The sequence below is a fragment of the Pan paniscus genome, chromosome 18 (genome assembly GCF_029289425.2).
Source record: "Pan paniscus chromosome 18, NHGRI_mPanPan1-v2.0_pri, whole genome shotgun sequence".
In the NCBI taxonomy this organism is placed as follows: Eukaryota; Metazoa; Chordata; class Mammalia; order Primates; family Hominidae; genus Pan; species Pan paniscus.
Genome location: NC_073267.2, coordinates 67246766 through 67274704, shown reverse-complemented (window position 1 = coordinate 67274704; position 27939 = coordinate 67246766). Strand labels below are relative to the sequence as shown.

At 52.9% G+C, this 27939-nt stretch overlaps 1 protein-coding gene across 10 annotated transcripts in view; it reads left to right on the top strand.

The window, feature by feature from the left end:
* Positions 1 to 421: 421 nt before the first annotated feature.
* Positions 422 to 27939, top strand: part of KIFC3 (kinesin family member C3) — a 45062-nt gene continuing 17544 nt past the window's right edge. The window contains exons 1-5 of one of the 10 annotated variants that reach the window (XM_063598017.1): positions 711 to 752; positions 5456 to 5666; positions 8603 to 8745; positions 15035 to 15173; positions 18082 to 18284. In XM_063598017.1, the coding sequence (XP_063454087.1) occupies positions 726 to 752; positions 5456 to 5666; positions 8603 to 8745; positions 15035 to 15173; positions 18082 to 18284 (723 nt within the window). In that variant the 5' untranslated portion in view covers positions 711 to 725. Of the gene's footprint in view, positions 440 to 484; positions 753 to 1164; positions 1369 to 5455; positions 5667 to 8602; positions 8746 to 15034; positions 15174 to 18081; positions 18285 to 27939 lie in introns of those variants that run through there. The other 9 variants (XM_063598018.1, XM_055100035.2, XM_055100037.2 and 6 more) reach the window with 9 other exon arrangements.

Sequence of the window (27939 nt, the reverse complement as noted above, 5' to 3'; positions counted from 1 at the left end):
AGGCCTTCACTGAGGAATCTCAGTTGGCAAATAAAGCATGCACTAGGCTGCTTCCAGCTGGGGGACTGTGACTGTCCTGCTCTGGCGTCCAGAACAATCTGAGGCCCAGGCCCTTGGCTCCGTCGCTGGTAGAGATTCTTGACTGGCAGCCCAGCGCCTGGGCGGCAGCAGGAGATAGAACCCACCTGGAGTTGCCCGACCCCCTCCAGTCCTCTCCTTGATCTTCTTGGGCCATCCCCTGACAAGCGGGAAGGGGCAGAGTACCCGCCCTCCTGGGATTATCTGCAGAACCGTCAGCCTGCATGGGCTGGCTTCAGAGTGACTTGCTTTCTCCTCTTCCGCACCCGGGGGTGTGGAGAGTGAGGGAGAATATTGCTGCTGGCTCTGGAATAAAATGCTGCCTCTGTTTGGGAGACAAAGAACAGAGTGGCTCCTCCAGGTCAGCTGTCTCTCCCGGCTGGCAGGCCCCTGGCCTCCCCCAGGCCTCTTCTGAGGCTCTAGGTGCCCCAGTAGCAGGGCCTTCTGCAGCAAGGCCGGGAACTGCTGCACCATTGGTGTGTTTTACCTTAAGGGACTCCAGGCAGCTTCCTTGCTGGGAAGATATTCATTTGCTGGGGTGGGGCTGGGGGTGCAGAGGTAGGAAGTGCTGTGGCTAGAAGGCGGCCTGGCCAGCGAGTAGGTGGTGGAGCGAGTGAGAGCGTGTGCGCTGTAAACAGTGTGAGTGCATGTGCGCCAGCGCGTGCAAGGACACGGTAAGGGATGTACATGTATTGTCTCGTGAGTAAGAGCTTGTGTGTGTGTTGGGATGGGAAGACACGTACTGGTATGAGAGCCCGCGTGAGAAGTGTATGTGTGAGTACTCGCGTGGAAGTTTTGCACTCGGGTTTGAGGCTGTGCAAAAGTACGCATGGCTCACCAGGTGTGGGGCTGTGTGGGCTGCCTCGTGTGTGCCAGCCCGTGTGCAGGCATGTTTTGTGAGAGCCTTCAGGGAACGCATGAGCACGTGTGCCAGTGCGAGTGCGGGACGCGGGGAGGCGGGAGAGCCCGAGTGGGAGGCCCCGCGAAGGAGTGGGAGTGGGAGTGGGACTGCCGGCGGGAGACCTGCGGGGGCGCGCCCGGGCTGACGCGTGCGCGCCAGTGCGCGTGAGTGCGGGCGCGCGCCGCCGCCCCCCGCCGGGGTCGGAGCCGGTTGCCATGGGAACGCGCCGCGGCCCGAGTTAATCATTTCCTGTGGAAAGTGTGCGGGAGGGGCGCGAGCGGGCTGGCCGAGGAGGAGGCGGCGGCGTGGAGCTGCCTCCTGCCGGCGGGCCGGGCCGGGCCGAGCCCCGGGCGCTGCGGCGACGCCTGGATCCTGCCTCCGCCAGGCCGGTGAGTGGGGGGCCCGGGCGGGCTGGGTGCGAGCGGGGCGCTGGGCTCCGCCCGGCCCGCCGTTTGGGGCGCCGCGTCCGGGCCGGCCCTGCCCTCGGGACCCCTCTGCCCGGACCCGCTATGGGCGCGGGGAGGGAAAGGCCCGGGAGACCCAGCCCTGCGAGGTCCCCTCCAGCGCCGTTCAGCCCGAGTCGAGGACCTTGCTGGGAGCTGGGCACGGGGGCGGCGTGTCCCACGGGATCCGAGCAGCCTCGGGACCCCGTTTGGATTTTATTGAACGAGAAGAGCGCAGACCCTACCCGGGATGGGCTTGTCAATCGGCGCCGCCCTCTCCCCTTCCTGGCGTCTTCCCCACCCCCAGGGCTCCCTGGAAGGCTGCCTTTGGGTCCCTCCCACCACGTCCCTTGGGGAGTTCGCTTTTTCCCTGGCAGGGCCTGGGGCGGGGTGCGCCCGCCCAGAGGTTAGGAAGAAGGGCCTTGGCCGGTGCCCTCCGGGCAGTGAGGAATCGGGCCATTGACAGCCGCAGCAGTTGTGAGGGTCTCAGCAGGGAGGGCGATCCCAGGACCACCCCTTTAAGCCCAGCATTGCTAGTTAGAGCAGAACTCTGGCTGGTGCAGTGAAGGGCCTGGTCCTGGGAGATATTAAAGAGGAAGCTGTGTTTAATTAAATTCTGGAGTACCATTTACTGCCACCCCGCCCCCACCTCCATACCCCAACACTGTCTCAAGATTGCGGGTTGTGGCCACCCCTGGTCTTTCACCTTCCCTGGCTTTTCCTCTGCCTGAACAGGGTGAGCACCCATTCTTTCCCAGACGTGTATTCCCCATGCCCTTGTTAAAGTAGCCGTCTCCTTGACCAGGGAGAGTCATTTGCTGGGAATGCAGTCTCAGAATGGGGCCCTGCATTTGCAGTGAGTGGACTTTAGGGGCACAGGGTGGTGAGTTCTGCTGTTCATAGGGGCACCAGGGAGCAGAGGGTTTGAAATCTGGGTTGCCCTGGAAAGCCCAGGATAGATGATGGTGTGCAGGGAGGTGGCATTCCCTGTACAACTTCCTTGACCTTCTGCCTGCTCTCCCAGGGGGACCAAGCCCTGCTCGCTGCAGTCTCTGAGCAGCTGTCCAGCCTGTCCCCCCAGTCTTTGCAATGTCCCTGATCTAGGGCAGGGGGAGTATTGCAGCTCTGCTGTCCTGGTCTAAACCCAGAGAGGCAGAGACCCTCTTCCCCAGCCAGGCCCTCTGCATTCACCCACCACTGGAGCAAAGTAACTGAAAAATAAAATTTTGGAGCTCTTTGTATATGCCAGTATTGTTCTGAACACTTGGCCTTGTCTAATCTTTAGAGCAACCCTATAAGGTGGTGTTCTCCCCATTTTATAGATGGAGATAATGAAGTACGGAGAGGCAAAGTAATTCTCCCAAGGTCAGACATCTAGTAAACAGGGGAGCCAGGTTCTGAACCAGTCCCACTGCCCTCCCCCACGAATCCTAGGTTGGTAGAAGTCCCCGGACACCAGGTTTCATCTCAGATGCCCATGTAAATGAGAGAGAGTGCTGCTTTCTTGGCCCAGAACCCTGAGCTTAAGATTCCTTGATACTTTTGACCTTCACACCCCTGAGGCTGCTAAATTCAGCTGCTTTTTCCTCTTCGGGATCTAGCACACGCCCTTCCTCTTTCTTCCCGATATCTTCCTGGCTGCCTCCTCCACTTCCCTTCCTGATAACCGCAGAAACGCTATCTCCTCCTGTCCCTGCCCCTCAGACTGAGCTGAGCTGATCTCCCTGAAAGTCTTCTCTGTCCACTGTGGAGTCAGCCTCCAATGCCCTGCACTGTCTCACCTTCCCAGCAGCCGAGACTGCAGATGGACCTGCCTTGCTCCTTCCCTTGCCCATTGGACAGCTGGTCTGCAGGGTTGGTTGTGTGCCCAGCTCTGTGCCAAGCAGCCTGGAGAAGAGGACATTTGGCTGCTCCCCTTGGTTTCTTCCACGCCACACTGGTCCATCTCAGTTTCCTCAGTGGAGCTGGCCCACGTATTTAGATCAGCCTCTGCCCTGTCCTTTGGCCCACATTCCCATCCTCTTCCCAGTAAGACTGAACCTAGGAGCCTCCTAGTTGTTCTCAGTCAAGGAAGGAAGAGACCATGGCTTCCTCGCCAGGTGCCTGGCATTCTTCCAGGGTTGGGCTCTGCAAACATCAGACACCAGATCTTCAGGCCCCTAACCCCTGGACCCTTTACTTTATTATTTATTTATTTATTTATTTTTGCCTCTCAATGCTTTAGTCACTCCTGTCTCTCTGTCTCCCCAATATGCTCAACTCTCCCCCTATTCTAGACACCACATCCTCTCCTTCCCATCCTAGCCAAACACCCCCAAGGAGAAGGAAGTGGCTGCTTCCTCCCCCAGCTCCCGCCCCACTCTTTGAGCCCTCCCAAGTTTGCCATCTGCCCTTCTCCCTCCACAGGCTCAGGCTTTCTGCCTGTCTGGGCTTTCAGTCCTCCACGTCTCTTTGGCATGATGTACTGGGCACTGACCAACCTCTCCTTCCCACTTACACTTCAGTCACTTCTGAAAACTCTATACTTGCCTGGAGCTCCTGTCCCTCTCTCACCTTCCTTCTGCAGCTTTCCACCCCCCAGTGAGCCCTGTTATCACATGGCTGTCTCCTCTTGCTCAAGCTTTGATGATTGCCTCCTCACCTGTGGCACTGGTGGCCCTGTTTAGCTCTGAGTCTGTGTCCAGCCCTGACCTCTCTTCCAGGCTTCATTTCAAGCTTTTGTGTGTGTTCATTTCAGAACGTTCACCCCACAAGCCATCCCAGAGTGCTTAGTGTGGGTGCAGCTGCAGACTGGGTGCAGTGGGGCTGCAAACATGAATGTGTGTGGGCCCATAGTGGGTCAGGGGAGGTGGACACCCTTCAAATAGCTATCTTCACTTCCTGGCAGGAAGTGGCCACTGCAGTGACGGATGGGGAGAGTAGTCGACAGCCCAGGAAGCTCCACTAGGAAGTCCTTCAGTTACCCCCACCTCAATCTTAAAACCCCATGTTGCCTCTCCAAGCTGACTTCGCTTCTTCTGTAAATGACATTACTGTCTGAGTCTGGGACTGTAGCATGATCACCTTAAATGTCCTCAAGGTTGCTTTGCACACAGTAGGTGCTCAATAAAGACTTCTGCAGGGAATACCTGAGCTCTGTTCATTTGTTCAGTTCATGAGGGACCTATCCCTGACTGAAGCTTTCTATCCCTGACCAATGCTGTCTGCCCCCCTCCATTCCCCACACCACCTGGTGCCTGGCCCGCACCTGCCGCCTCCAGTAGCCTGCTCAGACTGTGAGGGTTTTTTTGAAGTGTTTATCTCCCTTCTGACTGGGAGTTTTCAGGCCTCATCTCTTCTGATCCAAAAGGACCCCTGGCAGATGCCTGGCACCCAGTAGGCATTATTAAATGAAGACTGAATGAATCTTTGTATCTCAACACCCATACAGTGCCTGCCACATGCTAGGCACAGAGCGCAGGCTAGTCGAATACATGAATGAGAACTTACTGTATATAGACTTCACTTGTCATTGGCCACAGTCAGGGCCCTTTTGAGTCCCTCCTCAGTGAAATGTTAATATTCAGAGCATTCACTGCTCTGCTGACAGGCCTTAGGCAGAGCAGCCTGAAGCCTAAGGGTTAAGCATGTGGTTAAGTGCAATTAGAAAATTAGATGTCTTGGAGGAAAAGGATTAGACTTACGGAGATGCTGCTGACTCGCGGTGCCTCCTCTGTGTGGGGCTAGGACCTGGCTTGTCCTCAGGCTCCAGGCTCAGCTGGGAAGGGCTCAGGTGTGGGGTCTCAGGCACAGCTGATATGCTCCTTTCGCACTTCGGAGCCTCCGTATTCGGAAACAAATACCCCCAAAAGGCAGCAGGCCCCATTTCATCCTGCGAGCCCTAGGGTCTTTGGGGGACAGTGCAGTTGGAGCTGCTGCACTGGGTAACCAGCGACCGGTGGGGCGTAGACCCTTCCAGATGGCTGGCTCTGCCCGAGGTGCAGTTGTGCTGGTCCACGGTCTTCAAGCTTATCTCCCCTTGTTCTCTCCGCAGGCTGCCTGGTGCCCCGAGGAGGCTGCTGAGCCCCAGGCCATGGTCCCCTCTCGCAGGACGTGGAACCTGGGAGCCACGCCCTCGCTGCGGGGCCTGTGGAGAGTGGGCCGGGCCCCAGAGCCCGAGCCGGGGATGGCTCGCCCCGCCCCAGCCCCAGCCAGCCCGGCCGCCCGCCCTTTCCCACACACCGGCCCGGGGAGGTTGAGAACTGGTGAGTCCGCATTTTTAAAATGCCTCTTTATTTCCCTTCCTTCCTCCAGATACCAGAGATGAGACTGAGGTTTCTCACCGGTTCCTAAGCCCAGTCAGAGCTGTCAGGTAATTACAGGGTAACCGACAGCCCAGAGCCGGGCGGGCGTGGAGCCGGAGCGTCAGTCTCGCCGGGCGCTCCTTCCCTGCGCCCCTGTCTGGAAAAGAGGAGACCTGGAAGCCGGGTTAAACTTTAACACGGGTCGGGCACAGAGCAGGGGGAATCAGCTGCATTCCCTCTGGCCAAGCTGGTCAGAGCTCTGCGGGCTGCCGTCCTTGGCCAAGAGCGTGTGGGCTAGCTCCGGTCTCTGCCCAGGCTGGTAAACAAGGTAGGTGAAGTGGCTGCCTGGGCACCAAGCGCCGCTGACACTTGATCCTGCCTGGGCTGGCCCCTGGACGGCGTTGGGAGTGGACCGAGGCTGCTCGGGAACGTGGCCTGGCGGGGCTTGGGGGCCATGTGCTCATTTCAGGTGCTTCTGTAGAGACCCTGACAGCAGGTGGGCAGAGGTCCCAGAGTCTTGGCCCCCACTGTACTCCCCGGGGAGCTGTCAGTGCCAGCTCGCCTTTCTGGGTCATGTCCCCCGGTGCTGCGAAAGTCAAGAAGTGAGCGGCTTCTCTGATTCAGGGCCGGGACTGGATTGGCGGGGCCGCGGAGCTGTCCATGACCCTCTCCCGAGGCGTGGGCAGGTCGCCCTGGTAGTGTGGGGGAGAGAGGGCTCTCCAGGCAAGGTGCCTTCAGGGGTCTGCTCCCTGTCCCTCGTGACCTACAGGAACAGGGTCTAGACTGCCAGCCTGTGAGAGCTAGCAGAGTCCCTCTGGGCCATCAGGTCCAAGCCCCTTGGTGCACAGAAGGGGAAACTGAGGCCCAGAGAGGGCACACAGCAAACTCCTGTTCACCCCTCTCTCCCACCACATTTGTGCTGTCAGTGGCAGCTGGACTGATGCCTTCCGAGGTCTCTCTGCTTCTATGGTTGTCTGGGGCTGGCTGCTCCCAAGCAGCACAGCCAGGCTGGGGATGACCCAGGGGCCTGGGGAAAAGCCTGGGCTTTTGGGCCAGGTAGCCCAGTTGTCTGAAAGGGGCAGAGGATGGCCTCTACCCCGTAAGGTTGTCCTAAGTATTACAAATGTAATATGAATGAGTATTGCTTTTCCGGTAAAACAAAAACATTTTCCCTTAGAAAACTTAAAACACATAGAAAAATATCAAAAAGGAAATAAAAATCACAAGCTAGTCACTGAACATTTTATGTAGTGCCTTCTAGTCGTGTGTGTCTGTGTGTGTGTGTGCATGCATATAGGTCTTTGAAATATTGTGTTATCTCAGCTTTCTAACCTGAAGGAAAAAATTGGGTATTATGAAGATTATATGACCATACAGACTTTTATCCACTTAAAAAATTTAAGACAAAGGTCAGATGAAATCCTGTGTGTGAAATGCAAGCGCCGTGCCTGCCACTGGGCCTCAGCCAGCTCAGCTGCCCCAGGCCCCTCTGAGTCCCCTGACCAACCCCCATATTGCCACCCTGAGAATTGGCTGGCAGAGGGTTGATTAGCACATGGGATTTGAATCCTGGCTCCCTGTGACCCTGGGCACATTGTTAACCCTTCCGGGCTTCCGGTTCTTTGCCTGTCAGGTGGGGAGAATGCCCCCCACCTCCCTGGGGAGTTTTGAGGAGCTGATGGCTACTGTAGTCCTATTGGCCTGTACTGTGGGCCCTTTCTGTGTGCCTGGCACTACATGGGCACCACGTGTATTTCATCCCATTTGATCCTTATCACAGGGCTGTGAAGTTGTCCCCATTTTATTGACAAGCAAACTGAGGATCAAGAAGGTGTGTAAAGGCTGGGTGCTGTGGCTCACGCCTGTAATCCTAGCACTTTGGGAGGCCAAGGCGGGCAGATCACTTGAGGTTAGGAGTTCAAGACCAGCCTGGCCAACATGGTGAAACTCTGTGTCTGCTAAAAATACAAAAATTAGTTGGGCTGGTGGTGCGCACCTGTAATCCCAGCTACTCGGGAGGCTGAGGTATAAGAATTGCTTGAACCCGGGAGGTGGAGGTTGCAGTGAGCCAAGATCGCACCACTGCACTCCAGCCTGGGCAACAGAGAGAGGCCCTGTCTCAAAAAAAAAAAAAAAAAAAAACAAAAAAACCCAAAAAAACCCCAAAAAACAGAATGTGTGTAAGGCCTGAAAAGCACTTGGCCCAGTGGCTGGCACTCGGGATATTGTTACGCCCCAGGGTAGTGGCTCTGCAGTGTGCCTCATGACTCGTGAGGCTGGCCCCCATCCCACCCTGTTCAGCCCTGCAGGTGGAGGTGGGTGGCTGGGGCATTGCTGCCACAGCCCGCCCTCTCTCCCATGGGTGAGGGAGGCGGTGTGTCAGAGGCACAAGGGGATGCACCTTAGCTGGTTCTGAATACGCTTGGGGAGGCAACGGAGGCTGGGCCACCTGGTTTGGATTTGGTCTTAATGAAGTCAGGGAAGAAATTGCCACCTAGAGGCAGCCGGGGTAATAAAGCCATAGCCCCTGTGCAAGTCCTCAAAGCTTCATGCAGGCTGGCTGGCACTGGCTTCCTTCCGCTGCCCTGCTGAGCAGATGCCTGCCCCAAAAGCCACTGTGGGGATAGGGGAGCCTCCGGTGGGGTATTGGGCCCCTTCCAGAAGAGAATCTTTGGGCGGCTTTTGGTAAGGAAGGAGCGTAGCCACTGCCCCGAGCCAGGCCTTCCCCTCTGCAGGGCAGGCGTGTAAGGGTGTGTGAGCCCCTCCTGGCCACATCTGGACCAGCCAGGGATGTGTGAAAGCTGAGCTCAGCTGCGGCTCTGGCCAGTGGTCCATGGCTAGCAGTCTTCGGCCAGTGGTCGGAGGAGTGTCTCACCTATCTCTCTGTCCTGGGACAGGGCGTGGAAAAGATACCCCAGTCTGCGGTGACGAGGACTCCAGTGCCCGAAGTGCAGCTCGCCCAGCCCTAGCTCAGTGCCGAGCCCTTAGCGTGGACTGGGCTGGCCCCGGAAGCCCCCACGGGCTCTACCTGACCCTGCAGGTAAGCACTGGGGCCTTCCAGGCTGCATGTGCCTTGGCTCTCTGAGCTCCAGTGGCTGGGTTCCTGCCAGGCTTCTGGGGGTAGGAAGCACCTGGGGAGAGCCGGGGACCCACCTCGCACCTCTCTGTTGGGCCCCTCACGACCCCTCTGCCTGGGAGCCTGCTTTATTAAGTCAGACGGGAAATCTCATAGGAGCTGGCAGGAGCTTTTCAGCCATGCCCTGGCTGAGGTGTTAAAATGGGAAGCATGGGGCCTTGGCTGAGATGGGCAGAGCTTGGAGAAGGTATTGGGAAAACAGGCAGGTTTGGGGTAGTTGATTATTCTGAAACATGGTTATGTGAGTATTTCCTTGTATTTCCTTGGGAATATTTCCTTGTTTGAAGTGAGAATTCAAAGCTAGATGGAGGATTCACTAAAACTTGGGGTCTTCTCCCTTGCAGTTATCACCAAGTGACTTTAAAATGACAAAGTAAGGCTAGGCGCGGTGGCTCAGGCCTGTAATCTCACCACTTTGGGAGGCTGAGATAGGAGGATCGCTTGAGCCCAGGAGTTCACGACCAGCCTGGACAATATAGTGAGACCCCATCTCTACAAAAAGAAAAATAAAAAATTAGCTGGGCATGGTGGTTCCTATAGTCCCAGCTACTCAGGAGGCTGGGGTGGGAGGATCGCTTGAGCCCAGGAGGTTGAGGCTGCAGTGATTGCACCACTGCACTCCAGCCTGTGTGACAGAGTGAGACCCTGTCTCAAAAAAAAAAAAAAGAAAAGAAAAAAGATAAACTTTACATATGTATGTATATTTGGCTATAGAAATAATACATAACGATAATAGTAATAAGAGCTACTGTTTATCAAACATGGACTCTGTGCCAGGCATTAAAAGATCTCATGTTAGTCCTCATCATACTCATAACAATCTCAGGATACAGTATTTGATCTGAGCTTTATAGATGAGGATGTGGAGGCTCAGAGAGGTTAAGTTACTCGCTGCTGGTCACATATTCGACCATTCAACACAACTAGCCTTGTAACAGGGCAGAGATACAGTTATCCAGAAACTGCCTCTCGTAGTCCTCTATCTTTGAGAAATCCACTATTAAGTATTTGGTGTTTATTTATTTATCTTTCCTATATAGAACCACTTAATTAAATTTATATGATTTTTATTTTTGAGATGGAGTCTCTTTCACTCTGTTGCCCAGGCTGGAGTGCAGTGGCGTGATCTTGGCTGTAATATCCGCCTCCCGGGTTCAAGTGATTCTCCTACCTCAACCTCCTGAGTAGCTGGGATTACAGGTGTGCATCATCACACCTGGCTAATTTTTATATTTTTAGTAGAGATAAGGTTTCACCATTTCACCATGTTGGCCAGGCTGGTCTTGAACTCTTTTTTTTTTTTTTTTTTTTTTTTTTGAGACAGAGTCTCGCTCTGTCGCCCAGGCTGGAGTGCAATGGCATGATCTCAGCTCACTGCAACCTCCGCCTCCCGGATTCAAGTGATTCTCCTGTCTCAGCCTCCCAAGTAGCTGAGATTACAGGCGTGTGTCACCGTGCCCAGCTAATGTTTGTATTTTTAGTAGAGACAGGGTTTCATCATGTTGGCCAGGCTGGTCTTGAACTCCTAACCTCGAGTGATCTGCCCGCCTCAGCCTCCCAAAGTGCTGGGATTACAGGTGTGAGCCAGTGCACCCAGCCATATTTATATGATTTTTTTTTTTTTTTTTGAGACAGAGTCTCGCTCTGTTGCCCAGGTTGGAGTGCAGTGGCATGATTGCAGCCCACTGCAACCTTCACCTCCCAGGTTCAAGCGATTCTCATGCCTCAGCCTCCCGAATAGCTGGGACTACAGGCATGTGCCACCACACCCGGCTAATTTTTGTATTTTTAGTAGAGATGGGGTTTCACCATGTTGGCCAGGCTGGTCTTGAACTCCTTACCTCAAGTGATCTACCCGCCTCAACCTCCCAAAGTGCTGGGATTACAGGCATGAGCCACAGTTCCCAGTGCATATTTATATGATTTTTATTATTTATTTTACATGTTATTCTGTCACTAGCTCTTTCCCTCAAGTAAGTCCTGGTAATCTCTTCATGCTCATCAACACATAGAGAACTACCCTTTTTTTTTTTTTTTTTTTTTTTTTTTTGAGCAAGGTCTGGCTCTGTTGCCCAGGCTGGAATGCAGTGGTAGAATCTCACTGCAACCTCCAGCCAAGTCATCTCACCTCAGCCTCCTGAGTAGCTGGGACTACAGGCATGTGCCACCACACCTGGCTAATTTTTGTAATTTTTGTAGAGACGGAGGTTTCATCATGTTGCCCAGGCTGGTCCCGAACTTGTGGGCTCTGCCTTGGCTTCCCAAAGTGCTGGGATTACAGATGTGAGTCATTATGCCCGGCCCTACCTCTTTCTTTTACACGGCTGCGTAATAGTCTACTTCAGGGCTTACCATAAATTATTTATAACAGATCCTCTGTATTGTTTCTGATTGCAGTGAGCTCCTTAAACAAATATCTGTGCTGTGTTCATGCAGTGATAGCTTTGAGTATTTTCAGGGCAGTACAAGCTCTGCCCATTTTTAATTAATGCATTTGTTCAACAGATTATTTAGAATGTGCCAGTCTGTGCTAGGGTCAGAGGTACAGTGCAGAAAGAGACAAGAGAGTCTAGCAGAGGCGCCAGAGAGTGACCAAATAATCACGAAGGGATGAAGGCAAACCAGGCAGGGGCCAAGAAGGCAGTGGCAGAGGATTGACACCAGGGCTATCTGGGGATGCTGCCAAGGCCCACCCCCCAAGAAAGCCAGTGCACGAGAGGGCCCACCACTCCCCCATGTTCTCCTGACCATCCACACACACTGATTCTGCCCTTTCTGGAAGCCACATTTTCACAGAGCCTTGAAGGAATGTGTACAAATGGTGGGCAGGATGGAGTGTGGGAAACACATACCCTTCAAGGGGACGTGTCCTTCCTGGTACAAATGGATGTCCTGGCCCGGGTAGCTTGTTGTCCCAGCCCCTGATCTGAACACGGGTGCAGGGGTTGATGTTGCTTCAGGGACAGTCTTGTGTTTCGAGGTGTTTCTTGTCCCTTCTTATGTGATTCATCTGAAAACTGAACCAAAAGTTTCTTCTTTTATCTGTTCAAATCTGCTAGAAAAGCAGGTCTGGTGAGAGAACAGTTAAAGAAACCTGAGGACCCGCTCTTTACTCTGTCTTGAGCCATCTGTAGTTAAATTGGAAGGCAGCAGTCAGAAACCCACAGCCTCGAGTTGGGTGGTGGCTCTGTTCTTGAGCTTTGATTATGGGGTGCTGAGTTGTGGTTACAGCTGAGTCCTGGGGTCAGCAGATCTACTGAAGATCTCTGGGACGCTGGCACCAGCAACTAGCTTCCACGTTCACATCCTGGCGGGCCCCCACAAAGCTCCATTACGCGGTAGGTGCTTCAGGGTCGAAGATGTGGGGCCAGAGTGGGTCCCAAGCACAGTGTAGCAACCTGGTAGGCTTAGTGACACCCCCTCCCTAGCCTCTGTCCAGCAGTTAAAACCTGAGATGCACCCCACAGAGGCGCTGCAGAAATTCCCAACCCCCCAGGGCCCCATCTGTCCTTCCTGTGGCTTGGCCAACAGGCCAGAAATAGTGTAACCTTTGCCCTGGCTGGCAAATGGAAACTTCCAGCTGCTGTCCTTGCCGCCATGGCTCACAAGCCTGCTCGCGATGGTGTGGCAGTTGGTCACAGGGTGGGGTCAAAATTAATTTGGAGGGAATTTTCTATTTTCTTTTTGAGACAGAGTCTTGAGTTGTCACCCAGGCTGGATTACAGTGGTGCAATCTCAGCGCACTGCAACCTCCACCTCCTGGGTTCAAGCGATTCTTCTGCCTCAGCTTCCCAAGTATCTGCAATTACAGGCACCACGCCCGGCTAATTTTTTTTCCATTTTTTGTAGAGACAGGGTTTCACCATGCTGGCCATGCTGGTCTCGAAGTCCTGACCTCAGGTGATCCACCTGCCTCAGCCTCTCAAAGTGCTGGGATTACAGGTGTGAGCCACTGCGCCCAGCAGGAATATTCCAAAATATAAGAGGTGTGTCTGCCACCCGCCCTTCTCAAGTGGAGCTCTGGGTCGAGAGAGGGAGGGGGTGAATTTTGGGCTAAGGAGCCTGCTGATGTCACTTTTCTTGTCTTTTCAATTATCTGTATTGGCTTTTTGATTGTCAAAGTAAAAAAATGTGAAGATTACAGGAATCATGTCCTGATAATAGCTACCTCATATCAAGCCCTCACTATGTGCCAGGCACCTTCTGGGGACTTGGCTGCAGTTGTCTGTTACTCTTCACACAAGCTCAATGAGGCGGTCCTGTTATTACCATTTTTATTTTAAGAATGAGGAGAATGCAGCTTCAAGAAGGTAAGCAACTTGCCCACCGTCACACAGCTTAGCCGAGGAAGAGCCAGGCTTCACACATGGGCCTTGCCGCCTCTAGACTACGTGTTTATTTTTTAGACTGAGCACTTTTAAAAGAGTGGCTTATTTTTTTTGTTTTGAATTTAAAGGTCACAAAGACACACAGAAATTGTTTGCTATCTCTCTTCCAAGATAACCTCTGTTGATATGAAAAAAAAAAAAAAAGCTGGGCATGGTGGCTCATGCTTGTAGTCCTGACACTTTGGGAGGCTGAGGCAGGAGGATCGCTTGAGCCCAGGAGTTTGAGACCAGCCTGGGAAACATGGCAAAACCCCATCTCTACACAAAAAATACAAAAATCAGCCAGTCATGGTGGTGTGTACCTGTAGTCTCTGCTACTTGGGAGGCTGAGGCAGGGGGATTGCTTGAGCCCAGGAAGTCAAGGTTGCAGTGAGCTGCGATTGTGCTATTGCCCTCCAGCCTGGGCCACAGAGTGAAACTCTGTCTTTAAAAAAAAAAAAAAAGAAAGAAAGAAAGAAAGAAAGAAAAAGAAAGCAAAAAAAATGGCCAGGCGCAGTGGCTCATGCCTGTAATCCCAGCACTTTGAGAGGTCGAGGCAGGTGGATCACTTGAAGTCAGGAGTTCGAGACCAGCCTGGCCAACGTGGTGAAACCCTGTCTCTATTAAAAATACAAAAATTAGCCAGGTGTGATGGCGCACATCTGTAACCCCAGCTACTTGGGAGGCTGAGGCAGGAGAATCGCTTGAACCTGGGAGGCAGAGATTGCAGTGAGCTGAGATCACACCACTGCACTCCAGCCTGGGTGACAGAGTGAGACTCTATTTAAAAAAAGAAAAGAAAACAAAAGAAAACAAAAAAACACAGTCAGTGTTTATAAGGTTAACAATTCAAATGCCAAAGAGGTTCAACATGAAATGTAAGGCCACCTCCTTTCCCCTCTTCTCACGTTCTCTCTGTTGTGAACTTTCTTTTTATTCCCCCAAAATTGAAATGATGCTTCTTTCTACTCTCAGCCACTACACCATCCCCCCCCCCCAATCTTCCAGAGAGGATCGCTGTCTATATAGTTCTCTAGATTTGTCTCTATGCCTGTTTTATTTTCATGATCCTCAAATGGGATCACTCTTTGCATGTGGCCCTGCCACCTGCCTTGGGCATCTTTCTGTGTGAGTGGCAGGTGACGTTCTCTGGATGAAACACCTCTTCGTGCCTCCCCTCTCTCTCCCTGTGCCTGTGCACTGGCTCTCTTTGTCTCGAGTCCTCTGCCTGTGTTCCCCCTGGAAGAGGAGACGGCTTCCCATGGCCTCTCGATAGCCCTGTGGGGCGGAGAGAGTGAAGGAGGCAGGGCTGTGGCCCTTCCCCTGCTCGGACGGACTCCTGCGCAGCCTCCTTGGCAGTCCTGGGGGTCCCATCTGGAGATGCGGGGCTGTGTGCCTGGGGTGGCAGCAGCTGGCATGGGAGCAGTTGCCCTGAGGTTGATACGTGTGTGGTGGGGCTGGATGGTTGCCTGTGGGGTGTGTGCACCGGAAGCAAGCCAGCCTCTGTGCTGGTGACTCTCAGACCCTGCAGGGATGGCATGAGCTTCACCTGAGGACTTGAAGTACCTAAGAACCTTCTTTGCTGGTGCAGAAGACCAGCTGCTGAGGGAGGCCAGGAGAAGGCACTGCCACTGTCTTGCTGTGGGACCTGGCACATCCTCTTCCAGATCCTGGACCTCAACGTACCCACCCACCCACAAAGGGAGGGACTGGACCCGCTGGGCCCTGGGATCCTTGCCAGCTCCGAGAGTGCACCATCCTCTGGCTCGAGGGTCCTTCCCTGGCGCAGTCTCCTTCATGTGAGGATTCTGGTTGTGTCTTGGCAGCAGGCCCTGCAGGACAAGGGGTGCAAGAGCCAGAGTCAGGGGACGAAAGAAGAGAAGCTTTGGAAGAGACAGGCGCTGGCCCCCAGGCGGGCCCGGGAGGCCCGGGAAGCTGGTGGCACCATGAATGTAGAGAATACAGGTAAAGCAGGCCTGCCCGCCAAACCGGCACTCCCCAGTGAAGCCAGCGCAGGAGGGAGGCTCTTGTGCAGTTGGTGCTATCCCCATGCCCTGTCCTCCCCGGCTGGAGGTGGCCTAGACAGACTCCAGCTGCCTGATCCGCAGCTGCAATCCCCCAGCCTGCCTCTCCCGGATTCAGGGACAGTGGTGTGTATAGAACCTTCATCTCACCCATGCCTCCCACAGCATCCAGGCCCCACCCAGTGATAAGAGTCCTTGGCCAGCGTGGGCTGGGGTTGAATTTCCCTGCTTTTTGTTTTTTCCCAGTGCCTGTCAAAAGCAGGGCGAGGGTGGCAGCCTCACAGACGCCACCACCTGCAGAGAGAGACTCGGCCTTCTCCCTCCTATCCGTGGCCCCCCAGGGTCTGGAGGCTCCTAGGACAGGACTTTGATTCTCCTGGCCAGAGGCTGAGACAAAGGAGCCAGTGGCTCAGCTCTTCCCTGGCAGGGCCTGCCATGGTGCCCAGGGCTGGCTGGTTCTGGAAGATTCTACAGGCCCCCCTTGTAGTCTTACGGGTCCATGCCGGGGGTCCCTCGCAGTAAGCGAGAGCCTGGTGATAATGGGGAAGCAGCATCCTCTAGGAGCCCGGAAGGAAGAGAGCGTGTGACGGAAAAAGGAGCTGGCCTTTCTGTCATCTTCCTCCTCCATTGCCAAAAGGTTAACTTGTGTGTCTGAACTTGCCATGTGGTGGAAGGAGCCACTCCCTTCTCTGAGGCTGTCCCAGAGCCCTGTTCTGGGGTTCTGGCCTGTCTGGGCCCAGGCACTCCTCTGCAGCAAGTGGCAGGGGTTGGGGTCTGGCTGAGTGTGGGCAGGCCAGCCTCAGGCAGGGGACATCATCTTGCTGATTGTGCGCTGAGAAGAGGAAGGCCGATTCCAGGGAACAGCAAGGGTTACCTGGTCAGTGGGTCCAGGCCACGCCTGCATCGCATCTTTGAGCCCTGAGTGCAGCCTCCCCAGCACAAGGGCCCCTTTGATCTCACCTTGTCCTCCCGTCCTCCCCTTTCTGGGGCCTCCGTGAGCTTCTTGGAGATCTTTTCTCCACAAGCACTCTCCTGGCCCCCTTCCCACTGCCCTGCCACGGTGCTGAGACCCGGCGAGCCCCTGCAGGGGTGACATCCCGTGGCGTGAGCAGTGTTCTGGATGAGCTGGGCTCTCCGAGGCCTCATTTCTGCCCCATGGCCTGTTGTGTAACAGCCACCCACGCCTGTGCATGTCCATGGTGCTGGGCTCCTTTCGGGCAAGGCTCCTTGTCCCCATTTCTCCTAGGAAGCTCCTGCTGGGCCCCTCCCACACGTCTCTCGAGTGGCAGAACCAGCTCTTGGGCCAGGAGTCCAGTGTGTTCCCTGCCTCACTGCAGCAGCCTGCAAAGGGCTGAGGGCCACGCTGGTCACGTGCTGCTCATGCTGCCCCGTGTGCAGGCCTGGAAGCATCCGTCTGATCTCACTCGCTCTAGAACAGATCGCGGGAGCTTGGCCAGCTCTGTGTGACATGCATGCTGCATCACGTGCAGGCCACACAGCCAGGGTCACCACCCAACCGGGGATGCCCAGCTCCAGCTCTCTGGAGTGCTCGGGTGGAGGAGGGAAGAGCCGACCTGTGCGTGCCCCTCCTGCTCTCCTAGAGCGGGATGGGGGGGCCTGTAGCTATCTGCCCCTCCTCCTGGGGCTGTGCTGAGATGTCCCCGCCCAGCTGCAAGCTGCACCCTCCCCACTTCCCTGTCCAGCTGAGTCCGTTTGGCTTCCCTCAGGCCAGGCTGTCAGAGGGGTGTGTGACTTCAGGTGCAAGTGGCTTCCTTCCCAGAGTCTAAGATCCCCCCAACCCCAGCCTGCCGAGGGCTGGGTTTCCTGGGGACTAATGTGGGAACACCTAGAGCCCCAGGCTCTGAGGTGGAGGGCAGCGCTCTCTGGCCAGCAGATGCCCTCTTCACCCTTCACTCTGCCACACTCTGTCACATCCCATTTGGTGCTCCCTGAGGGGAGGAGGCAAACCCCCCATCCCTCCTCCCTAGCCCCCCATTCTTCTCTCTCTCCCCCAAACTCTTTGCTCCCTACCTGCAAAGACCATGGCCATTCTTGGCGCCCTGGAAGCAAGCTGTAACAAGCATCCCAGGCCCCGTGCACAGGTCACGGGCCCTGATTCTGTGTTCTTGTCCTTCATCCATCTGTCCATCTCTCTCGTTCCTGGTGACAGGGCAGTGGGAGGCCTTTGGAGGAGGAGGACTCAGGCAGAGCTTCTGCCCAGCCGGGTGTTTCCCTCTCTCTTGCCTGGGAGGTTCCTGCGCTTCATCCTTGCTAGGTGCCGGCTGGCTGAGTTCTTGCTCCATGTGTGGGGCTGGCTTTGTGTCCTGGTCTGTCTGTCCCTCGCACATACACACGGCTCCCCTGGCTCCCCTCTTTCTGCACAGTTGACCACTTGCCACAGGGGCAGGCTGGGGAGCCCCACTCTTCTGTACTCTTGAGAGAGTTTGAGACTTAAAGAAATAACGTTCCTACAAGAATAGAGTTTTCTAGGGTGAGAATCCCTTGTCTTTCCCAGCTGCGATTCCTTGCAGCCTGGCCATGGAGAGAGGCTGGCCCATCAGACCTAGAACATGTGCTTTGAGAGCCGTATTCAGTGAAAATTGCTTTCTTAAGTCCGGATCCAGGTAATTTCATCCCCCAGATGCTGCCTGGGGAAGTGTCTTCTTCTGGGACAGGCCCTGGAGGCCCCAGCTAACCTATGCCGCTGCCGCCCCAGCCCTCACCTGGTTGTCCACCCCCTCTGCTTGCACCTCTATCATCCCTGGTGGTCTGTCTTGCTGTGATGGACCCCCTCCTCTGCCAGCGTGGGACCTCTGCTGCCCTCTCATCAGCCACTACTTTGCTCGTAGGTGGGCGTCTCTTTGGCAGCAGGAGGTGCTCGAGCTTGTCAGGGCCTCCAGGTGCGGCCCCCATGGTGCTTAGGATGGTGGAGGCCATGTCCCAGCTCCAGGAGGAGAAGACCCAGCTACAGGAGGAGCTGGTGGTCCTACAGGAGAGGCTGGCCCTCCGCGACAGTGACCAGCAGGCCACGTCCACCCAGCTGCAGAACCAGGTACCTGGGGAGGCTGGGATGGGCAGAGGCCACTGCCCACTATGGAGCAGGTCAGAGGACATCACCTGGGCACCTGACCCCACCAGGCTACTGGTGTAAGAGGAGATAGCTGGGGTCTCGTTTCCTGGAATACGCTGGAGGGTAGGGTGGTGAGAGTCAGAGGCCTCCCATCCTGGAGGATGCGCTTTTGAGATGCAGCATTTCTTTCAGCTTGCAGAGGCCTTGCATCCTGGTCCTCCTTGTGCCCCATCTCCTTGCGGTTACCAGGGGCCAGGACCTTCCCCACTAGGAGGTGACGTAGATGTGAGTGGAGCAGGAAGGTGCGGGGTGCTTCCCACCCTGAGTCCACCCCATCTTCGACGGTGCCCTGCACTGGGCAGCCTGAGCGGACAAAACTCATCAGATGGTCACCCCACAGGAGATTGGCATGACGTTTCTTGTTCTTTTGATTTCTCGTTAAAGGTGGATGCTAGTTTGAGTGCATGTTGGGGAAGGGATCTCTCAACCTCTGGAAGCCAGGGAGAGCCAGGGTTCATGCAGGTCAGCGTTGTCTCCTTCATTGGCTGGGCAGGACATTTGGGTACCATTGGCTCATGAGCTGCACGTCCCGTGGGGCTGACCACCGGCCCTCTTCTGTGTGTGTGACTGCGTCACTTTCTTCTCCTTCTGCATCTCCATGTGGGCTCCCAGGCCTCTTTCCCCACTCTCATCCTCAGTGTCTGTCTCTGTGGCTGTATCTGAGCCTTGCCCACTTCCCCAAGGTCTCCAAGCCTGTCTGCCACATCATCCCCACTTCTGATCCAGTGCCCTGGCCTGGCTCTTGGGCCTCTGAGCTCTGGGCCCAGCACTCTGTTGACAGACTGGCCTTCAGGTAGAGCTAAGTTCTTTCTGTGTCCCATGAGCCAGCAAAGAGATGGCCTGGACATGCCGACGTCTGCCTATTGCGCATCATGTGTGCTGTGATTTGTTCTCTCAGTTCTGGGGGCAGCATATTGTACGCGTTTTTGAAATGCAGCATTTCTTCCAGCTTACAGGTGTGTCCTCTTCTCAAGAATGGCCTGGCCTGCCCACCTGCCCCTTGCTGAGTCGGGTGGGCCTCCTTGGGGCACCCCTCATGCTTTGTGTCTTCCTCTTACACACTTACCCCACAGCTTGACTATCTGGGCCTGCCTTCCCCACTAACTGGGGACTCCTCTAGGCTAGCCCTGTATCCTCTTGCCTGCTGCATGCCCGCCTGCTCCCTTGGGTATTTGTGCACGCCCCTTTTGTACTGGCACTGAGCTGGGCACGGGGGATACCCCAGTGGACAGCAGGCTCCCACTTGGTGGAGGCTCTGCCTGGGGGAAAACGGACATTTGCTTCACACACCCACAGAAAGTGGGAAGGGCTCACTGGGATGGGCACACACATGGCCTCGAGGGCTTGTCCCTGGGCGTCTTGAGCTGAGCTCTGGGACAGAGCAGAGGAAAGTGTACTCTGAGCTGAGGCCTAGCCAGTGCAAAGGGACTTGTGGTAGGAAAGGTGTGGCTCAAGCGCCTTGGGGGGTTGCAGGGGGTCCAGGGCCCACCCTGAAGGACACGTGTCTGGCCTCAGGCAAAGGCTGAGCAGCCCCTCTTCCTTCCCTGACCTTCCCCAGTTAGGCTTTTCAGACACTTCATTTTGCAAATAAGTGTTTTTTAAAGGGCTTTGTGGGCTGGGCGTGGTAGCTCACACCTGTAATCCCAGCATTTTGGGAAGCAGAGGTGAGTGGATCGCCTGAGGTCAGGAGTTCAAGACCAGCCTGGCCAACATGGTGAAACCCCGTCTCTACTAAAAATACAAAAATTAGCTGGGTGTGGTGGCGGGCGCCTGTAATCCTTACTACTTGGGAGGCTGAGGCAGGAGAATTGCTTGAACCCGGGAGGGAAAGGTTGCAGTGAGCTGAGATCACGCCACTGCACTCCAGCCTGGGCAACAAGAGCGAAACTCTGTCTCAAAAAAAAAAAAAAGAAAAGAAAAGAAAAGAAAATGGGCTTTGTGGAGATATAATTCACATGCCATAAAATTCTCCCCTTGAAGGTGTACAATTCGGTGGTCGGTGGTAAGTATATTAAGGTGGCAATGCACCCATCACCAGTGTCTCATTGCCAAACATCTTCATCCCTCCAACAGGCCTATTGATGGTCACTCCCCATGCTCCTTGCCCCACAGCCCCTGGCAACCTTTAATCTGCTTTCTGTTTTTATGGATTTGTCTTTTCTGAACATTTCATAGAAGTGAAATCGTAGTATCTAACCTTTTGTGACTTTAAAGAGGTTTTTGAAAACACTTTTTCCTTTAATTAACAAAATCAACTTACTTTTTAAGAAGGGAAAGTGAGGAGGAAACATCCCAGCCTTTTTAGTTATTTGAGCCCCAGCTCTCTAGCCTCTCTTAGGAGAACCCCCGAGCCTACCCCACTCCCACAAGTGACTTAGGAATTCAGAATGGTTCCTGGTCTTTGTTCTCATTTTGTCCTTGAGTGTTGTTTTTCTTTTTCTTTTTCTTTTTTGAGATGGAGTTTCGCTCTTGTTGCCCAGGCTGGAATGCAATGGCGCAATCTCGGCTCACTGCAATCTCCACCTCCCAGGTTCAATCGATTCTCCTGCTTCAGCCTCCTGAGGAGCTAGGATTACAGGCATTCACTACCATGCCTGGCTAATTGTTTGTATTTTTTAGTAGAGACGGGGTTTCACCATGTTGTTCAGGCTGGTCTCGACCTCCTGACCTCAGGTGATCCACCCGCCTCAGCCTCCCAAGGTGCTGGGATTACAGGCGTGAGCCACTGCGCCCAGCCTGTCCTTGAACCTTCTGACTGCAGCTCTTTTCTGGAAATTTCTCAGGGGATGTATCTGAAGCTCCAGGTCTCTGAGATACTCTGGAGGGCCCGACCTTGTGGAGATGTGGCCAACCACATGGGCCTGGAGCTGGGTTCAAACCCTGACTTTGGCACTACTTATTAGCTGTGTGACCTTGGGACAGTTAATTACCACTCTGCAGGTCAGTTTCCTCATCTGTGAAATGGATGTAATAATAGGGCGTGATGAGATGATCCCTAGTGAGTCATTGGTGTTGCTGTGGCCACCACCATTGTTGTTACTGGGAGAGTTTTGGATTTGGAATCCCGTGAGCAGGATTCTATTCTGGCTGTGCCATGTGCCAGCTGGGCAGCTGTAGGAAGTCACTTCCTCTCTGAGCCTTCACTTCCCAGTCTCTACACTGGGGCTCACAAATGTCGCATTGCAGTTTGGGGGTGGATCTGTTGTAAGAATGGACAGAAAAAAGATGGTCAACTGTAATGTGTGGTGCATCGTGAGCTGTCACTCCCGTGTGCCCTGGTCTCCTGCTGGCCTCACTGTGGTTTGACTCAGACTTGGACTTTCCTGGAATTCTGAACTTTGCCTCTCTAAGCAAAGCCCGCCAGGGGGTACACTCTGCCTTGTTTTCCATGGTGCCGTGTTTCCAGCCCTGTCCACACTGGCTTCTGATTGGCTGCTTTCTCACACTGCTGTTCCTGCAAGGCTGTGTGGCCCCATGGTTAAGGGTGAGGGTTCTGCAAGGGTCAGCCAGATGCGAATTCCGGTCCTAGGTCCACCACTTACTGGTCAGGTGACCTCAAGTAAGTTGCCTAACCAAGTCTTAACCTCTTAGGAGCTCAGTTTTTCTTCCTGTAAAATGGGGATAATAATAGTACCTACCTCAGGGGAATAGGGGATGAAAAATGGTCTTATGAAATCCCCCTGCCCTACTGGCAAAGCCAACTCAGTTAACGGGGCTCCATTATCACTGTTGGGACCTGGGCTTGTGGGAGCTCAGGAGTCTTCTCAGACCTCCCCATTGCCGTGCCAGGTGGAGGAGGTGTTTGTATTTACTGAGAGCAATTGGGCCAACGGCCCATAGTCCTTGAGCACCCAGCTGACCCAGGCCACAGAGGCTGCTCATCTTGGTCTGGTGACCACAGGAGGCTGTGGCTGTTGGGATGACCCTCCCCAGTGTTGTTAACAACAGTCCCAGGCCATGTCCTGCTGGCCTTGAGTTCCCCTGTCCTCTTGTGGATGTCCCTAGAGCCATGGCCTCAAGGTTCCTGAAGTTCCCAATAACGTGACATGCTGCCCAGACCTCACTACACTCCTTTTTTATTTTGAGGCAGGGTCTCACTCTGTCACCCAGGCTGGAGTGCAGGGGCGTGATCACAGCTCACTGTAGCCCCTGCCTCCCGGGCTCAAGCCATCCTCCCACCTAAGCCTCCTGAATAACTAGGACCACAGGTGTCCACCACACCTGGCCCACTTTTGTATTTTCTGTCCAGACGGAGTCTTGCTATATTGCGCAGGCAGGTCTCAAACTCCTGGGCTCAAGAGATCTGACTGCCTCAGCCTCCCAAAGTGCTGGGATTACAGGCATGAGCCACTGTGACCGGCACTCACGGCACTCCCTACCTGCCCCCTGCACCTCAAGAGTGAACCTTAAAAAATTGTTTTCAGGCCAGGTGTGGTGGCTCACACCTGTAATCCCAGCACTTTGGGAGGCCGAGGTGGGCAGATCTTCTGAGGTCAGGAGTTCGAGACCAGCCTGGCCAACATGGTGAAACCCCGTCTCTACTAAAAATACAAAAATTAGCCGGGCATGGTGGTGCACACCTGTAAGTCCAGCTACTAGGGAGGCTGAGGCAGGAGAATTGCTTGAACCCGGGAGGTGGAGGTTGCAGTGAGCCAAGATTGCGCCACTGTACTCCAGCCTGGGTGACAGAGCAAGACTCCATCTCAAAAAAAAAAAAAAAAAAAAAAAATTTGTCTTCAGAGACCACAGGCTGGAAAACCAGATCTTGCCCTCAAATGTGTCTTGTTTGGCTGCTGCCTTCTTCTTTTTTTTTTTTTTTTTAAATCATTTTAAAAATAGAAGTAACATAAAATTTACCATCTTAAGCATATATATATATATATTTTTTTTTTTCTTGAGACAGAATCTTGCTCTGTCGCCCAGGCTGGAGTGAAGTGGCATGATCTCGGCTCACTGCAACCTCTGCCTCCTGAGTTCAAGGAATTCTCCCACTTCAGCCTCCTGAGTAGCTGGGACTACAGGTGCACACCACCACACCTGGCTAATTTTTGTATTTTTAGTAGAGATGGGGTTTCACCGAGTTGGCCAGGCTGGTCTTAAATTCCTGACCTCAGGTGATCCACCTGCTTAAGCCTCCCAAAGTGCTGGGATTATAGGCGTGAGCCACCGCGCCCGGCTGATCTGAAGCATTTTTGAGAGTAACGTTCAGCAGCAGTACATTCTCATTGTGCAACAACCATCACCATCTGATATAGTTTGGCTCTGTGTCCCCACCCAAATTTCATCTCGAATTGTAATCCCCACATGTCAAGGGAGGGACCTGGTGAGAGGTGAATGGATCATGGGGTGGTTTCCTCCATGCAGTTCTTGTGATAGTGAGTTCTCATGAGGTCTGATGGTTTAAAAGTGGCAGTTTGCCCTTCATGTGCTCACTGTCTCTCTCCTGCCGCCATGGAAGACATGCTTTGTGTCTCCTTCTCCTTCTGCCAGGATTGTAAGTTTCCTGAGGCCTCCCCAGCCATGTGGAACTGTGAGTCAATTAAACCTCTTTGATTTATCTATCTACTTATTTATTTATTTATTTATTTTTATTTTTTGAGATGGAGTCTCTGTCTCCCAGGCTGGAGTACAGTGGCACAATCTCAGCTCACTGCAACTTTCGCCTCCTGGGTTCAAGTGATTCTCCTGTCTCTGGCTCCCGCATAGCTGGGACTACAGGTGTATACCACCACACCCGGCTTTTGTATTTTTAGTAGAGACAGGGTTTCACCATGTTGGCCAGGCTGGTCTCAGAATCCTGACCTCAAGTGATCCACCTGCCTCGGCCTCCCAAAGTGCTGGGATTACTGGTGTGAGTCACCATGCCTGATGAAACCTCTTTTCTTTATAAATTACCCAGTCTCAGGTATTTCTTTATAGCAGTGTGAAAACTGACTAATACACCATCCATCTCCAGAACTCTTTTCATCTTCCGCTACTGAAATTTGGGCCTCATTAAAGAGTAACTCCTCATTCGCCATCTGTCTCCGTGGGTTTGACTACTCATGTAAGTGGAATCATCCAATATTTGTCCTTCTGTGACTGGCTTATTTCACTTAGTATAATGTCCTCAAAGTTCATCTATGTAGCATGCGTCAGAATTTTCTTCCTTTTTAAGGCTGAGTAATATTGCATTGTATGGATATACCACGTTTTGTTTGTTTTGTTTTTCCATTCATCCATCCATGGGCTGCTTCCACCTTTTGGTTACTGTGAATAATGCTGCTATAAACATGAGTGTACAAGTATCTCTTTGAACCCCTCCTTTAAATTATTTTGGGTATATACCCAGAAATGGAATTGCTGGATCATATGATAGTTCTATTTTTAATTTTTTGAGGAACCATCATACTGTTTTCCATAGTGGCCGCACCATTTTACATTCCCACTAACAGTGCACACGGGTTCCAGTTTCTCCATATCCTTATCAGCACTTGTTTTTCATTTTCTTTCTTTATTTGTAGAGATGAGGTCTCGCTATGTTGCCCAGGCTAGAGTGCAGTGGCCGTTCATGGTCGTAGCTCACTGCAGCCTCTGAACTCCTGGCCTCAAGCAATCTTTGTGCCTCAGCCTCCTGGAGTAGCTGGGACTCGCGCCTGCTTATTTTCATTTTTGTAACAGCCATCCTAATAGGTGTGCAGTGGTATCTCATAGTGGTTTTGATTTGCATTTCCCTAATGCCAGTGATATTAAATATCTTTTCAAGTGTGTTTTAGTTATTTGTATGTCTTCTCTGGAGAAATTGCTATTCAAGTTCTTTGCTCATTCTTAAATTGGGTTTGTTGTTGTTGAGTTATAGTTCTTTATATATCCAGGATAATAACTCCTTATCAGATAAATGATTTGCGAGTATTTTCCACATGTTGCCTTTTCACTCTGTTGATAGTGTCCTTTGTTATACAAAAGTTTTTAATTTTGATAAAGTCTGACTTACCTGTTTTTTCTTTTATTGCCTCTGCTTTTGGTGTTATATCCAAGAAGTCATTGCCAAATTTAATGTCATGACATTTTCTCCTCTATTTTCTTCTGAGAGTTTTATAGTTTTAGCTCTCACATTTAGGTCTTTGGGGGTTTTTGTTTTTTTGTTTTGACACAAGATCTTGCTGTATTGCCCAGGCTGCAGTGTGGTGGTATAGTCAGGGCTCACTGTGGCCTTGGCCTCCTGGGCTCAAGTGATCCGCCCGCCTCAGCCTCCCTAGTAGCTGGGACCACAGGCGTGTGCCACCGTGCCCAGCTAATTTTGGTTACTTGTAGAGACAGGGTTTCCCTATGTTGCCCAGGCTGGTCTTGAACTCCTGGGCTCGAGCACTCCTCCTACCTTGGCCTCCCAAAGTGCTGGGATTACACCACGCCTGGCCCTCTTTGATCTATTTTGAGTTAATTTTTGTTTATGGTATAAGGTAAGGATCCAACTCCATTCTTTTGCCTGTGGATATCCAGTTTTCTCAGCACCATTTGTTGAAAAGATTATCCTTTCCCACATTAAATGATCTTGGCAACCTTGTCAAAAATCATTTAACCATATATGCGAGGGTTTATTTCTGGACTCTGTATTCCATTCCATTGCTCTTTATGTCTGTTTTAATGTCAGTACCACACTGCTTTGATTGCTGTAGCTTTTTTTTTTTTATTTTTTATTTTTATTTGAGACGGAGTCTTGCTCTGCTGCCCAGGCGGGAGTGCAGTGGTGCGATCTCAGCTCACTGCGACCTCTGCCTCTCGGGTTCAAGCGATTCTCCTGCCTCAGCCTTCTGAGTAGCTGGGATTACAGGCGCCTGCCATGAGGCCCGGCTAATTTTTGTATTTTTAGTAGAGATGGGGTTTCGTCACGTTGGCCAGGGTGGCCTCAAACTTCTGACCTCAGGTGATCTGCCTGCCTCGGCCTCCCAAAGTGCTGGGATTACAGGCATGAGCCACTGCACCTGGCCAATTGCTGTAGCTTTTTAGTGAGTTTTGAAATCAGGAAGTGTGAGACCTTCAGTCTTTCAAGACTGTTTTAGCTATGTGGTGTCCCTTGATATGGATTTTTCTATTTCTTTAGAAAATGTCATTGGGATTTTGTTAGGCATTGCATTGAATCTGTAGATCACTTTGGGTAGTACTGACACCTTATCAATATTAAATCTTCTAATCCATGAACATGGAATGTCTTTCCATTTATTGGTGTCATCTTTAATTTCTTTCACCAATATCTTGTAGTTTTTAGCATACAATATTTAACCTTTGTTAAGTTTATTCCTCAGTACTTTATTCTTTTTGATGCTATTGTAAATGGAATTATTTTCTTAATTTCCTTTTTGGATTGTTTATTGTTAGTTGTAGAAATGTAACCGATTTTTGTGTGTTCATTTTGTATCCTTCAACTTTGCTGAATTTATTAGTTCTAATTGCCCTGCTTTTAAAATCAAATTAATTCCAACATTCAAATCTTAATTAAATTCACATAAAACTCTAGACTTCCTTTTTGTCATAAAATATTGGAAGATGTGGCACCTCTGAGCTGACATTGCCACATGGCACCCACTGCTTGAGGCCTAGTGGCAGCTCCTGCCTTTGGTGGAGGTGACCATCCTTTAGCACACTCGAGCCCCACCACCCTTTCTGTCTGTGCTTACCAACCTCATCCACAAGTTCTGCTCTGGCTGGCCCCTCATGCATTCAGCATTCTTCCTACAGGTACTTACTGAACACCTACTGTGTACCAGGCACTGTTCCAGGCACTGGGAGTACAGTGCTGAACACAACAGACAAAAATCCCTGCCTTCGCATATATCATCTCGTTTAATCCTCGAGACAGCCTCCATGAGGTAGCCTCATTATACAAATAAGGAAACTAAGAGACATAGAGAACTTAAGAGACTTGTCCAAGGTTACCCAGCAGGTAAGGGGATGTCTGGGTTAGAACCTGGGCAGCCTGGCTTTAGAATTCGAATTGTCAGCTGCTATTACTGCCCATCAGTGGCGGAAGGACCCAGAGGTGAAGACTTGGCAACAGAGGCAGGGTAGCATGGACAGGGGACAGATAGGCCTGGCCGGTGGTCATACAGCCAGGATCAGGCCTTCTGTGGGCTCCACAGGGTGTGCTCCCAGGGCCGCCCCGCTGGCCTCTGGGCTGAGTTTCCTTGAGGTTGTCTGGATCCCTGACCCTCTGGCCTTCCCAGCTCAGCAGCTTCAGCCTGGGAGAGCCCGCTTTTCCTCAGCAGACAGCTGATGATCGTTGACTGGGCTTGGTGGGAGGTAAGGAGGTAACCAGCAGGTTTTCTTTCTGTAATGGTAAGAGGCCGCCTTGGAAGCAGACAGCTGAGAAAACACAAAGACCTGGGCTGACCGGCCCCACCCTCGGTCGAGCCGCTTCTGCCTGTGAAGTGTAAATGCAGGTGGTGTCAAGCCGGCAGACAGGCCCAGCTCCCTCTTCCCCTTGAGCAGGCAGGGCGACGCCCCCTGCAGCAGGCCCGTGATTCAGTTGCTCTGGCTGATGAGGAGCTTGGGCCCGGGAGGAGTGTCGCACAGCCCCAGCCTGGTCCGTCCTCAGCCCTGG